At 45.4% G+C, this 13,878-nt stretch overlaps 1 protein-coding gene across 2 annotated transcripts in view; it reads right to left on the reverse strand.

Annotated features, from left to right (window-relative positions):
• Positions 1-13,878, reverse strand: part of LOC135515978 (metabotropic glutamate receptor 8-like) — a 235,676-nt gene that overhangs the window by 57,507 nt on the left and 164,291 nt on the right. For both annotated transcript variants that reach the window (XM_064939888.1, XM_064939889.1), the window contains exons 3-5: positions 4,382-4,517; positions 4,001-4,155; positions 1,998-2,135 (exon numbers count right to left, since the gene is read on the reverse strand). In XM_064939888.1, the coding sequence (XP_064795960.1) occupies positions 1,998-2,135; positions 4,001-4,155; positions 4,382-4,517 (429 nt within the window). The remainder of the gene's footprint in view (positions 1-1,997; positions 2,136-4,000; positions 4,156-4,381; positions 4,518-13,878) is intronic.

A 13,878-nucleotide genomic window follows, 5' to 3' on the forward strand; every position in this document is an offset into this window, starting at 1 on the left:
AGTATGATAGTCCTGCAGCCTGGGACAGGTGCAGATAAAACTGCTCACACAGCTTACTATTTAACCCCCCACCCACCACACACACACACACACACACACACACACACACACACACACACACACACACACACACACACACACACACACACACACACACACACACACACACACACACACACACACACACACACACACACACACACACTCACACTCACACTCACACTGGCTACAATACACTGATACATGCTGCAAACACTAACACAACCTATTCCCCAAAAGTGCAAAGCTGTCATAAAGGCACAGGGAGGCTACTTTGAAGAATCGTAAATATAACATGTATTTTGATTTGTTTAACAATTCTTTGGTTACTACATGATTCCATATGCATTTTTTAATAGTCCTGAAGTCTTCACTATTATTCCACAATGTAGAAAATAGTACAAATAAAGAAAAACCCTTTTATGAGTACGGTAGGTGTGTCCAAACTTTTGACTGGTACTGTACATGTAGGTAGAGGTAAAGTGACTATGCATAGATAATAAAAGAGAGTAGCAGTGTGGAAGAATGGGTGTGTGTGGGGGGGGGACTCTTCCAAGTCATGGTAAGATTTTGGTTTTTACAAATGTATTGCCACCGGGGCCCGCCAGTGTAACTGCTAAACTGCATACTGACTGTACACTGTAAGATCACTGCATGATTGTAGTGGGTTTGTTTACTAACACGTTAGTTCAATTAGCTATGTTGACTATGACATTTCTTTAGCTAATATGGGGACAACGATATAGGCTGTGTGTAGCTGTTATGATTTGGCTTGGAAAGGTTATTTCGACCGGTCACATACAGCTGAAAATGTGAGAGGAAGAGAGCGCATAGATGCGAGAAGGAAAACAACATGGCTACTATGAAAGTGAACTGTGTTTGAGTGATCAGGGGTGTATTCATTCAGCCAATTCCGTTGAAAACCTTTCCCGGAAGCAAACGGAAAAAAAACAGGGACAAACATAACGGATTTTGTTCAATAGAAACTCCTGTCAACAACTTGTTGGACGACTGAATACACCCTAGATCAGCTCGATGCAGGCAAGAATGTTTAAGACGGTTTTGACTGTGTCACTGTCTGTCACCTCAATTTTTTCTCTCGACCTGTGTGATCCTTCATTGTAAACTTTTATTCATAGGCTAGGTTGTAGCAACCTCATGATGGGTAGAGGGCAAATCTGAGTATCATGTAGTAGCCTAAACCCATCGATGTACATTGAGCTGGGTGAACGGAAAATTAATGACAGTCATCCAATACGCTTTAATAGAAATAAGGCAATGCTCATGAACAAAAAAAATGAATCTTAAACAGCATCGATCGCCACTGTTCTTCACCACATGTATAAGCGGACCTTCAGGACACTGGGCTAGCGAGCTGTGATGGAGTCAGACACTGAAAAACCTCAAAATCTAATCTGGAACCAAAATATCTGCTGTGTCGACACACGCCGATACACATATTGTCACTGATACACACACACACCATTCTACAAGCCCACACTGCACAGACTGTGAACACACACTGTCACACACTATTTCACACACAGTTATACACACCAACAAACACTGTTCTACAAGCCCAAACTGCACAGACTGTGTACACACACTGTCACACACACTTCTCTCCAGACTCATCCATGCAGGACGAGCCAGGGGGCTCTACTGTACTCTGCATATCATTTCATGTCATTTGCACAGAGCTCTGAGCACACAGCGGGTGTTCATATAGAACAAACCATTCTCCTCAGAGAGTAAAGCTATCCATGCTCAATGACGTGTGAACAGAGTTAATATTAAGTAGCCTGTCTAGGGATGATTATAGGGCATTAACTCTTCTGCCAGCCCACATTACCCATACTCCTCTGCTTTACTACTATTCCTGGTCTACACTACCCACCCTTCACCACTGTACTGAGCCAATACCCATTCTCCTGTGCTCCAGTGCCATAGTATCTTGCCTGTGCATTTCTTGGGGCTTCCGGGGCGCTTGCCATGCATCCCAAGCTTGCAGCCAAAGTTTTCCTCCCAGAACTCAGCGAACCACACGTTCCTCCTGTTGTTGGACAGAGAGCGGCTCCGGAAGTAACGGTCAAACGCTGTGAGGGAGGGGATGAGGAAGGAAGAGAGGAAGGGAGAGAGGACAGAGGAGAGGTAGGAGAAGAGGAGGGGCGAAGAGGACAGGAGAGCGAAGGGGGGGTTAGAGGAGGGGGAAGAGGAGATAGGAGGGGCGAAGAGGAGAGGAGAGTGAAGGGGAGGGGGGAGGGGGAAGAGGAGATAGGAGGGATGAAGAGGAGAAGAGTGTGAAGGAAGAGAGGAAGGGAGAGAGGACGGAGGAGAGGTAGGAGAAGAGGAGGGGGGGCGAAGAGGAGAGGAGAGTGAAGGGGGGGGGGGGTAGAGGAGGGGGAAGAGGAGATAGGAGGGGCAAGGAGGGAGAGGAAGGAAGGGGAGTGGGGTGAAGAGGAGAGAGGGAGAGGAGAGGAGAGGAGGGAGGGGGTAGGTAGAGGAGGGGATGATGTCAACCTTGAGGAGAGGAGAGTGAAGGGGAGGGGGGCAGGATAGAGGAGGGGGGAAGAGGAGATAGGAGAGTGACCAGTCTGGTTGTTGTGCTTGGCCGCGTTCAGGAGAGGAGAGTGAAGGAGGGGTAGAGGAGGGGAGAAGAGGAGATAAGAGGGGCGAAGAGGAGAGGAGAGTGAAGGGGAGGGGGTAGAGGAGATAGGAGAGGGTAGTCGAAGAGGAGAGGAGAGTGAAGGGGGGGACGTAGAGGAGGAGGAAGAAACTCCCCTGGAGAGGAGAGTGAAGGGGGGGGGAGGGAGAGGAGATAGGAGGGGTATCGAATCAGGAGAGGAGAGTGAAGGGGAGAATAGGGGGATCGTGAGAGGCAGGGGGAAGAACCAGGAGAGGAGAGTGAAGGGGAGGGGGGTAGAGGTTCCAGATAGGAGGGGAGCGAAGAGGAGAGGAGAGTGAAGGGGGGTAGAGGAGGAGGAAGAGGAGAGGAGAGTGAAGGGGGGGGAAGAGGAGATAGGAGGGGCGAAGAGGAGAGGAGAGTGAAGGGGAGGGGGGTAGAGGAGGGGGAAGAGGAGAGCTCTGTATTACTGTGCTTAATCAAAGCAGCATTCTCTCCAATCACTCAGAAGCCCTCTCCACAAGAATAATGGTTGGTGTGAGACACCCTCAACAGGCCTGCTTCTGTTCTGTTGCTCCTCACTGCAGTGAAGGGGAGGGGGAAGAGGAGATAGGAGGGGTTCGAAGAGGAGAGGAGAGTGAAGGGGGGTAGAGGAGGAGGAAGAGGAGAGGAGAGTGAAGGGGGGTTTTTCAAGAGGAGATAGGAGGGGCGAAGAGGATAGGAGAGTGAAGGGGGGAAGAGGAGATAGGAGGGGGAAGAGGAGGAGGAGAGTGAAGGGGAGGGGGTAGAGGAGGGGTTCACCAACTCCACCTCGAAGAGGAGAGGGAGAGTGAAGGGGGGGAAGAGGAGATAGGAGGGGGCCCAAGAGGAGAGGAGAGTGAAGGGGAGGGGGAAGAGGAGATAGGAGGGGCAAAGGAGGAGAGGAGAGTGAAGGGGGGGGGGCTAGAGGAGGGGGAAGAGGAGAGGAGAGTGAAGGGGAGGGGGGGTAGAGGAGATAGGAGGGGTGAAGAGGAGAGGAGAGGAGAGGGTAGAGGAGATAGGAGGGGTGAAGCAGCTGAGGGGTAGGAGAGGAGAAGGAGAGGAGAGGTCTCTAGGGCTCCGAGGATTTTGAGGAGAGGAGAGGAGAGGAGAGGAGAGGAGGGGGTAGAGGAGATAGGAGAGGAGAATGAAGGAGAGGGGGGGTAGAGGATGGGTCAGTGACATGTAAGTAACACATCACACGTAAATACAGACCTGCAAACATCTGGTATGATGTGATGTCAACCTTGTTGAGGGTATACTGTGTTTTTAACTCTTTCCCCTCAAAACACTATCATCTAAAATGGCTTCTGTCTGTACCGTCCACGGAGGCTCGTTTGGGCAGGATGGTAACGGCTCCCTCAGCCACCCGCTCCTGGCCAATCACAGGAGAGATCTTGGAGCCCCAGCTGTCTGACCCCACCCACAGGAAGTGACCAGTCTGGTTGTTGTGCTTGGCCGCGTTCAGGATACGCCTGAGAGAGAGATAGAAGGAGGGAGAAAGGGGGTAGGGAGAGGAGGGAAGAGAAAGGGGAAGGGGAGATAGAGGGAGAGAGGAGTCATGACTGGAGTTTACGACAGACACTTGGTATACAGGGGTAGAAAGGTACAAGGGTGTGTGTGTAGTGGTGTAGGGATAGGCTATAGAGGTGTAGTCGTGTGATTTTTTTTTTTGGGGGGGGGGGGGGCTATACGACATACCGTATGTCGTCCTCGTTGGCGAACATAATGACAGCCCTGGCGTTGGACGTCTCCAGCAGGCGCATGATGATTTTATCAAACTCCCCTGGCTTGGGTTCACGCGGGATCTTCAGAGACTGGGCTATACACACCCCACCTAGAGGGAGAGAGGGGAGGGAGAGAAAAGAGAGAGAAGGAAAGAGAATATATTAGTATCTGAATCATCCTCATCAATATGAGAACATCGTAAACAGCATTGTGGCTCCCACTGCTGTGACAGAGAAAGACAAAGAGAGCTAATAGTGTTGTTGGTCACGTCCCTGATCGTGAAGTGGCAGCCTGTTGCCTTCCCGCCAGCACACAGAACCAGGATTTACACAAACACAGCGTGACAGGACATATTGGAGCGGACACACACACACAGCCATATTTCGTGTGTGTGTGTGTGTGTGTTTGTGTGCGTGTTGGAGTCTCCTCGGCCAGTCTCATTAAGTTCCAGGCAATTAAATGAACATCTGTAGTGTCTGCAGAGCTCTGTATTACTGTACTTAATCAAAGCAGCATTCTCTCCAATCACACTCACACACACACACACAATCCCGTAGAAAAATACTAATTAGCACCAAATGAATGCCCTCTAGAATAATGGTTGGTGTGAGACACCCTCCAACAGGCCTGCTTCTGTTCTGTTGCTCCTCACTGCAGTCGGTCTCATAATAGGGCTACGCAATGTGTTGTACTGGGGATTGATAGGTCATTAATATCTGTCCCATAGAGGACAAGGGATCCCAAAAACAGACAAAGCATCTGCCTCATCGCGGCGCAATTAAAGTTGTATCTTCCAGGTCAAATTATTTGACCCTTCAACCAACAATTATGAACAGACAAATTCCAACAAATTGTATTTTGAAAGACAATGTTATTCAATTTTTGTCGTGTAAGTCACTTGCCTGTTTTGTCTCTTCCTTCAAACCCATCTCTCAACTCCTCTCTCATGAGAACTAACCATAGTCATTACACTCTGAATAAACTCAGCCTCTTTCCCAATTCAATTACCATTCATTTCACAGTGGTTTCTCTCATTCACGCTCTCAAAAACTGGTCCAGATTTCCAAGAACTGAAGAATTGCTCTTTCATGTGCCGACTGTCTATCAAAGAAAAACAAATTATTATGCAGCCAGAGTTAACTTTCAAACGCTTCTTTTTCTAATGGATGGTACTTGTTATCGTCGACATGTAGGGGACCAGTGTGAGTTTTCTATGAACACACAAACCCCATCGCTTACAGAGTACCAAGCACAGCAGAACATCTCTGAGAGAGAGCGAGAGAGAGAGATGGATGGATGACTCAGAGTATTGTAGTGCACCCAGGTGGTGACACCAGCGCCACTACAGCAGCCTAGCGGTCAGGGCACCTGCCCTACAGACACAGCTCCAAGTGAAAACCACTAACAAGCTACTGAGAAAAGCAATACAGGAATATGTTTCACAGTGGGAGTTTGTGTACATACAGAGACTGAGTAGACACTGGGTAGAAGTCGAGGAAGTAAACACACATATCTAGCATCATATCACCCCAGTGGATGATGTTGTGGGAGTTAATTATTGAATGAATTGAAACATACTCTGCAGGCTTGCTATTCCAACAGCCGTCTCGGTCTCTGCATATCATCTTTAATCATATGATTATCAGGTCCATCTCACCTCCCGCGATCAGGAAGATATACAGGTGAAGTCGGAGGTTTACATACACCTTAGCCAAATACATTTCAACTCAGTTTTTCACAATTCCTGACATTTAATCCAAGTAAAAATTCTCTGTCTTAGGTCAGATAGGATCACCACTTTATTTTAAGAATGTGAAATGTCAGAATAATAGTAGAGATGCCATCTATTTTGTGAGGTGCACCAGTCCCTCCTGCAGCAAAGCACCCCCACAACATGATGCTGCCACCCCCGTGCTTCACGGTTGGTATGGTGTTCTTCGGCTTGCAAGCATCCCCCTTTTTCCTCCAAATATAACGATGGTCATTATGGCCAAACAGTTCTATTTTTGTTTCATCAGACAAGAGGATATTTCTCCAAAAAGTATGATCTTTGTCCCCATGTGCAGTTGCAAACCGTAGTCTGGATTTTTATGGTGGTTTTGGAGCAGTGGCTTTTACCTTACTGAGAGGCCTTTCAGGTTATGTCGATATAGGACTCGTTTTACTGTGGATATAGTTACTTTTGTACCTGTTTCCTCCAGCATCTTCACAAGGTCCTTTGCTTTTGTTCTGGGATTGATTTGCACTTTTCGCACCAAAGTATGTTCATCTCTAGAAGACAGAACGCGTCTCCTTCCTTAGCTGTAAGACGGCTGCGTGGTCCTATGGTGTTTATGCTTGCGTACAATTGTTTGTACAGATGAACGTGGTACCTTCAGGCGTTTGGAAATTGCTCCCAAGGATGAACCAGACTTGTGGAGGTCTACAATTTGTTTTCTGAGGTCTTGGCTGATTTCTTTTGATTTTCCCATGATGTCAAGCAAAGAGGCACTGAGTTTGAAGGTAGGCCTTGAAATACATCCACAGGTACACCTCCGATTGACTCAAATTATGTCAATTAGCCTATCAGAAGCTTCAAATGACAATTTCTGGAATTTTCCAAGCTGTTTAAAGGCACACTCAACTTAGTGTATGTAAACTTCTGACCCACTGGAATTGTGGTGTAAGTGAAATAATCTGTCTATCAACAATTGTTGGAAAAATTACTTGTGTCATGCACTAAGTCGATGTCCTAACCGACTTGCCAAAACTATAGTTTGTTAACAAGAAATTTGTGGAGTGGTTGAAAAATGAGTTTTAATGACTCCAACATAAGTGTATGTCAACTTCCGACTTCAACCGTATGGCTAAGGTCTTTATCAGGGTGTGTAACATGCTTCTATTCAATGATAATTACATCCAACCTGTTTCCCAACGCTGGATCACATTATTTCTTCCCAGGATAATGAACTCGCTCTCCCAATTCGTTTTTCCCCCGTTCCATTACCCCAGTAACATATTGAATTAAGAATGCTGATGAGAATTAATAATGCTCTACATTCCTGTTTGTCTTTTATCTCCCCCTGCTCTCACTCCTCCAGAATTTCTGTCTTAAAACCCACTCCTGCAGCAGTAGTTGACCCATGTGTGTGTGTGTGTGTGTGTGTGTGTGTGTGTGTGTATGTGTATGTGTGTGCGTGTGTGTTTATGTCTGTGTGTGTGCGCGCGTGCGTGCGTGTGTGCGCGTGTGTGCGTGTGTGCGTGCACGTGTGTGTGTGTGTGTGCCTCTCACTCTGCTTCTGGTTTGTTTGTGACACAGGCAGAACAATCTGGTTTTAGAGAGAAACTGTTCATCTCCCCTCTATTCTCTGTTATCTCCCCTATCAATGTAATTATGTTAAAGTATAAAACATTTTGTTCAGACAGAGAGAATATAATTATTTTATACCCTTCTGAAGGATTCACCTCTATATGCGTGCACAACATGCATGCTAGTGTGTGTGTGTGTGTGTGTGTGTGTGTGTGTGTGTGTGTGTGTCTGTGTGTGTGTGTGTGTGTGTGTGTGTGTGTGTGTGTGTGTGTGTGTGTGTGTGTGTGTGTGTCTGTGTTCTTCCTGCTGTGACATCACTAGGAGTGCTCCTACCTGCTGGGAGGCCGGACTTCAAACAGCTCCTCTTTTTATTTATTTATTTTTATTTAACATTTATTTAACTAGGCAAGCCAGTTAAGAATGCATTCTTATTTATAGTGACGGCCTACCAAAAGTCAAAAGGCCTCCTGCAGGAAGGCCCCCTTATCACCTGACGGGGGTTCCCCTCCCACCAAGCAGAATGCCTAATAATGTTAGCTTCAAAGCGCTAGCTGCCGAGGTGACCAGGCATTTTGTAGCTGTAGCGGTGAATGTGTGGTGTGAGCGTGTGCCTGTGCGTGTGTGTGTAGAGGAGAGAGGCAGGAGCTGTGCTTCTGATAAATCTTTCATTACGAGACATTGCTCTCCAAAACCTGAGCACTTCTCATTTCTCTCTCAGCCTGATTGTGGGACACCTCCACAATCACACTGACACACACACACACACACACACACACACACACACACACACACACACACACTGACACACACACACACACACACACAGCATGATGGGTCTGTGCCACTGCAAGCTCTCTCAGACCTTCTCTGAATGGCTGAAGTTACCCACCACATCTACCGGCACAGATGGACACACACTCATACAAACACACATGCTGCAGTCACAGATTTACAAATAATACATTCAGAGAAGCACCACCTGCATAAGTCCACCCACACACCCACACAATTAGGAAAGCTGTCTATGCAGCCCACTCATCTTCAGCTGACATATAGGCAAGGAAGGATAATAAAACAAGTTATTTTGCCAGACATCTAAGAGCATCCAACGTCACACACACATCCATCACGCACACATCAAACAAAGATCATACACACACATACATCAGACGTTCATTAACATGAAACGTCTGCAGCAGACAGACAGACAGCATCATGTACTTGATGAGGTATCAAACCATTTAATGCACAGACAGACAGACATCCATGTAGAACCAACCCCGCCAAACAACTCGCTACAAGTAGGCTAATCATTATATCCCGACCTAAGGTTGAAAAATACATCTCTCAGGTTTTACAGAGATCCTGGAAACACTGCCGATTTTGCAGGTTATCCAATACTTGTTCTCCCCACTGTATATTCAATGTGCGGGACAAAATTGAAGCTATGATTAACAAGTTGGAGCTCTTCTCTGTCTGCATTAACAAGGACAACACACAGGTCTTTACATCATTGTATGATTGTTTGTGTGCAAATGAACTCAAGCTTACGGACAATGTCAAATGTGATACAGCGATGCACCTGAGTGAGTTGGGTGCACAATTACATAAGTTCTTTCCCTAAACGGATGACACAAACAACTGGATTCGTTATCCCTTTCATGCCCTTCCTCCAGTCCACTTACCGATATCTGAACAAGAGAGCCTCATCGAAACGAGCAGTTCTTTGAAAATTGAATATAATTCGAAGCCACTGCCAGATTTCTGGATCAGAGTATCCTGCCTTGGCAAATCGTGCTGATAAGACACTGATGCCCTTTGCAACCAAGTTCCTATGTGAGAGTGGATTCTCGGCCCTCACTAGCATGAAAACGAAATACAGGCACAGACTGTGTGTGGAAAATGATTTAAGACTGAGACTCTCTCCAATACAACCCAACATTGTAGAGTTATGTGCATCCTTTCAAGCACACCCTTCTCATTAACCTGTGGTGAGTTATTCACAATTTTTGATGAACAAATAAGGTTTTATATGTAAGACGGTTAAATAAATAGCAAAATGATCGATTATTATTATATTATTATTTGTACTCTGGTCCTATAAGAACTCTTTGTCACTTCCCACGAGCCGGTTTGTGACAAATACTCACACGTATTCTTATGTTTAATAAATGTATCGTATAGTGTGTGTGTGGCAGGCTTACAATAATGGCAAAAAACAACATTTGAGAGTGTGCTAACCCTGGTGCTAGAGGGGGTACGCAGCTGGAGGTTGAATGTTTGAAGAAACCTAAAATGTTTGGGAACCACTGCCTTATCGCAATCCTTAACCCTTACCTTAATGATTCAGAATGAGGGCCTAATCTTGATGTTTTAACCAATTATTTATATATACACTAGATGACAAATAGCATAGGTTGAAGCCGCCGTTTCTCCATCTTGGCACTCCCCCACCATTGTAAAAAATAGAAATCCACTTATTAATAACTTCTTCGGGAAAGGGGGCAGCATTTTCACTTTTGGATAAATAGAGTGCCCAAATTGAACTTCCTGCTACTCATCCCCAGAATACAAGATATGCATATCATTAGTAGATTTGGATAGAAAACACTGACGTTTCTAAAACTGTTTGAAATATGTCTGTGAGTATAACAGAACTTATGTAGCAGGCAAAACCCAGAGGACAAACCATTCAGATTTATTTTGAAGTCACTGTCTATTCAATTACTTTTCATTGGGAAACCAGATTTCTGAGGGACTTGTTTGCAGTTCCTGCCACTTTCACTTGATGTCACCAGTCTTTAGAAATTGGTTGAGGTTATTCCTTTGTGTAATGAAGAAGTACGGCCATCTTGAACAAGTGTCACATCATGTGTACTGTTTGATAGAGGCGCAAGACAGAAAGCATGCTTTAGATTGTTGTCTTCCTGTATTGAACACAGATCATCCCGTCTTCAATTTTAGCGATTATTTACATTTAAAAATACCTAAAGTTGTATTACAAAAGTAGTTTGAAATGTTTTGGCAAAGTTTACAGGTAACCTTTGAGATATTTTGTAGTGACGTTGGTCAAGTTGGAACCAGTGTTTTTCTGGATCAAACGTGCCAAATAAATTGATATTTTGGATATATATGGATGGAATTAATCAAACAAAAGGACAATTTGTGATGTTTATGGGACATATTGGAGTGCCAATAAAAGAAGCTCGTCAAAGGTAAGGCATGTTTTATATTTTATTCCTGCGTTTTGTGTCGCGCCTGCAGAGTTGAAATATGCTACTCTCTCATTGTTTACTGTTGTGCTATCGTCAGATAATAGCATCTTATGCTTTCGCCGAAAATCTGAAATCTGACGTGTTGGCTGGATTCACAACGAGTGTAGCTTTAATTTGGTATCTTACATGTGTGATTTAATGAAAGTTTGATTTTTATTGTATTTTATTTGAATTTGGCGCTCTGCATTTTCCCTGGCTATTGGCCGATCCCAGAGAGGTTTTTTAACATCTACATTCTTGCCACATGTACTCTATTACAGACACCTTAATGCATACCTTTATAGCATCTAATTTTGCAGTGAGGCTGTGAGAGCTTCATGTCTTTCTCTGCTGCATTTCCTCTCTCTCCCACACACAAACATCAACACCAGTGGCGGTCAGAGGATGATTTTTTTGTTCATGAGCATGGCCTTATTTCTATTACTGTCACACCCTAACCGTAGAGAGCCCTCTGGGTTCTCTATGGTGTATAGGTCAGAGCGTGACTCGAGGGGTTTCTAGCGTTTGTATTTCTATGTTGGTGGTTTGTATGGTTCCCAATTAGAGGCAGCTGGTAATCGTTACCTCTAATTGGGGATCATATTTAGGTAGCCCTTTTTACCTCCTGCTTTTGTGGGATATTGTTTGTGTTAGTGTTTTGTTGCACTACGGCGTTCATGCTCGGGTTATGTTTATTGTTTATTTTGTAGTTTCACTGTTAAATAAAGTATGTGGAACTCAACTCACGCTGCTGCGGCTTGGTCCGTCCATTATGACGATCGTGACAATTACAGCATGTTGGATGACTGTCATTCATATTCCATTCACCCAGTTCAATGTAACATTGATGGGTTTAGGCTACTACATGATACTCAAATTGTCTCTATACCCATCATGAGGTTGCTGCAACCTATGAATGGAAGTTTACAACGTAGGCACACACAGGTCGAGAGAAAAATTGGAGATGACACATTCAATACCGCCTTGTACACTCTTGCCTGCATCTAGCTTATCTAGGGGGTAATCATTAGCACAACAGTTGCAAACAATAGTTTCTATTGGATAAATTCAGGTATTTATCCCTGTTTCGTTTGCTTCCGTTTAAGAAACGTTTGTCAACAGAATTGGCTGAATGAATACACCCCTGATCATAACAGCCACGTTGTATTCATTCTGGCTTCTATAACCTCTCCTCCTCTCACAATAAATGAATGAAACCAACAGCTTACCTTGATGTGGAAGAATTCAAGTGTTTTGTTGGATACTCATAACCAGCTAGCTAGCATAGAATCCCTCTGTTTGAGCCGCGTACATGAGTAACAACTTGTCAGCTGCATTTGCTAGCTAAGTAAGTGAAACTGAAAGTTTAAAAAAATGACAATCTCTCTCTCTCTCTTGCTTCTCCTTCATTTTTGAAGAAATTAATTTACTTTCTCTCTTTGAGTCAACTACTCACCACATTTTATGCACTGTAGTGCTAGCTAGCTGTAGCTTATGCTTTCAGTACTAGATTCCTTTTCTGATATTTTGATTGGTGGACAACATGCTGCAAGAGCTCTGATAGGTTGGAGGACGTCCTCTAGAAGTTGTCATAATTACTGTTTAAGTCTATGGAAGGGGGTGAGAACCAAGATCCTCATAGGTGTTGTATTGAAGTCAATGCACCAAGAGGAGGACGGATGCTAGCTGTCCTTTGGCTACACCATGGTGCTACCCCACAGAGTGCTATTGAGGCTAATGTAGACCATTGCAAAACAGTGTGTTAATCAATTATTTGGTGACATGTGAATATATTTAGTATATATTTTTATTTATTTTTATAAAATTCACTGATGAGGATGGTCCTCCCCTTCCTCCTCTGAGGAGCCTCCACTGATCAACACATACACAAACATGCAAACACATCCACACAAACACACACACACACACACACACATGGATAAAAACACACAGAGACAAACACAGACACACACACAAACGTCAACACACATACACACACAAACAAGGCAGTTGAGCATCCTCTCTCTCACACACACACAAACATCATTAGCGCGGCTCTAAACACTCACATTGGTTTATAAAAGGATAAAAGTTTACTTCCGAGTCACACTTAGCTACAAGCCCCGGGGTGAGGAGCATGGGCCTTTGAAGTAGCTGGTGCAATTGGTGTGTGTGTGTGTGTGTGTGTGCGTTTGGCATGTGTGCCTCTGTGTTGTGCGTGTGTGTGTGTGTGTGTGTGTGTACAGCGAGAGTGGTGAGTGTGTGTGTCTTTGTTTTTGTGTCTGTGCGTGTCTGCATCAAACAGAAAATCTTCATATCTCTCTCAGTCTCTCCATCTAACTCTCTCTCGCTCCCTCTCTCTATCCCTCTCCCTGTTCCTCTCTCTCCCCCCCTCTCTCAGACAGTAGGTCTGTGTGTCTGGGGAGGACTGTGGAGTCTTGTCATCATCAGAGCACACTGGCTGATGTCAGCCTCTTTCTGTGCGCTGAGAGACGGAGAGAGGTAGAGGAAAGGCACGGGGGAGAGATCTGTGTGCTGTGAGGAGAGGAGAGGAGAGCAAAGGCACGAGGGAGAGATCTGTGTGCTGTGAGGAGAGGAGAGCAAAGGCACGGGGGAGAGATCTGTGTGCTGTGAGGAGAGGAGTGGAAAGGCACAGGGGAGAGATCTGTGTGCTGTGAGGTGAGGAGAGGAGAGGAGAGGCGAGGAGAGGCGAGGAGAGGAGAGGAGAGGAGAGGAGAGGGAAGAGGGTGGGGGAGAAGGGGTAGAGGATGAGAAGAGCAGAGCAGAGAGGTGGAGAGGGAGTGGGGGGTGGGGGGAAGAAGAGGGAGAGAGGGCGAAAAGCTGGAGAGGGGGAGAATGGAGAGGTACTGAGAGAACAGAGGAGATTAAACTCCTGGCACAGAGCAGGATACTTGACACCACCCAGA

Source organism: Oncorhynchus masou, chromosome 27 (assembly GCF_036934945.1).
Source record: "Oncorhynchus masou masou isolate Uvic2021 chromosome 27, UVic_Omas_1.1, whole genome shotgun sequence".
In the NCBI taxonomy this organism is placed as follows: domain Eukaryota; kingdom Metazoa; phylum Chordata; class Actinopteri; order Salmoniformes; family Salmonidae; genus Oncorhynchus; species Oncorhynchus masou.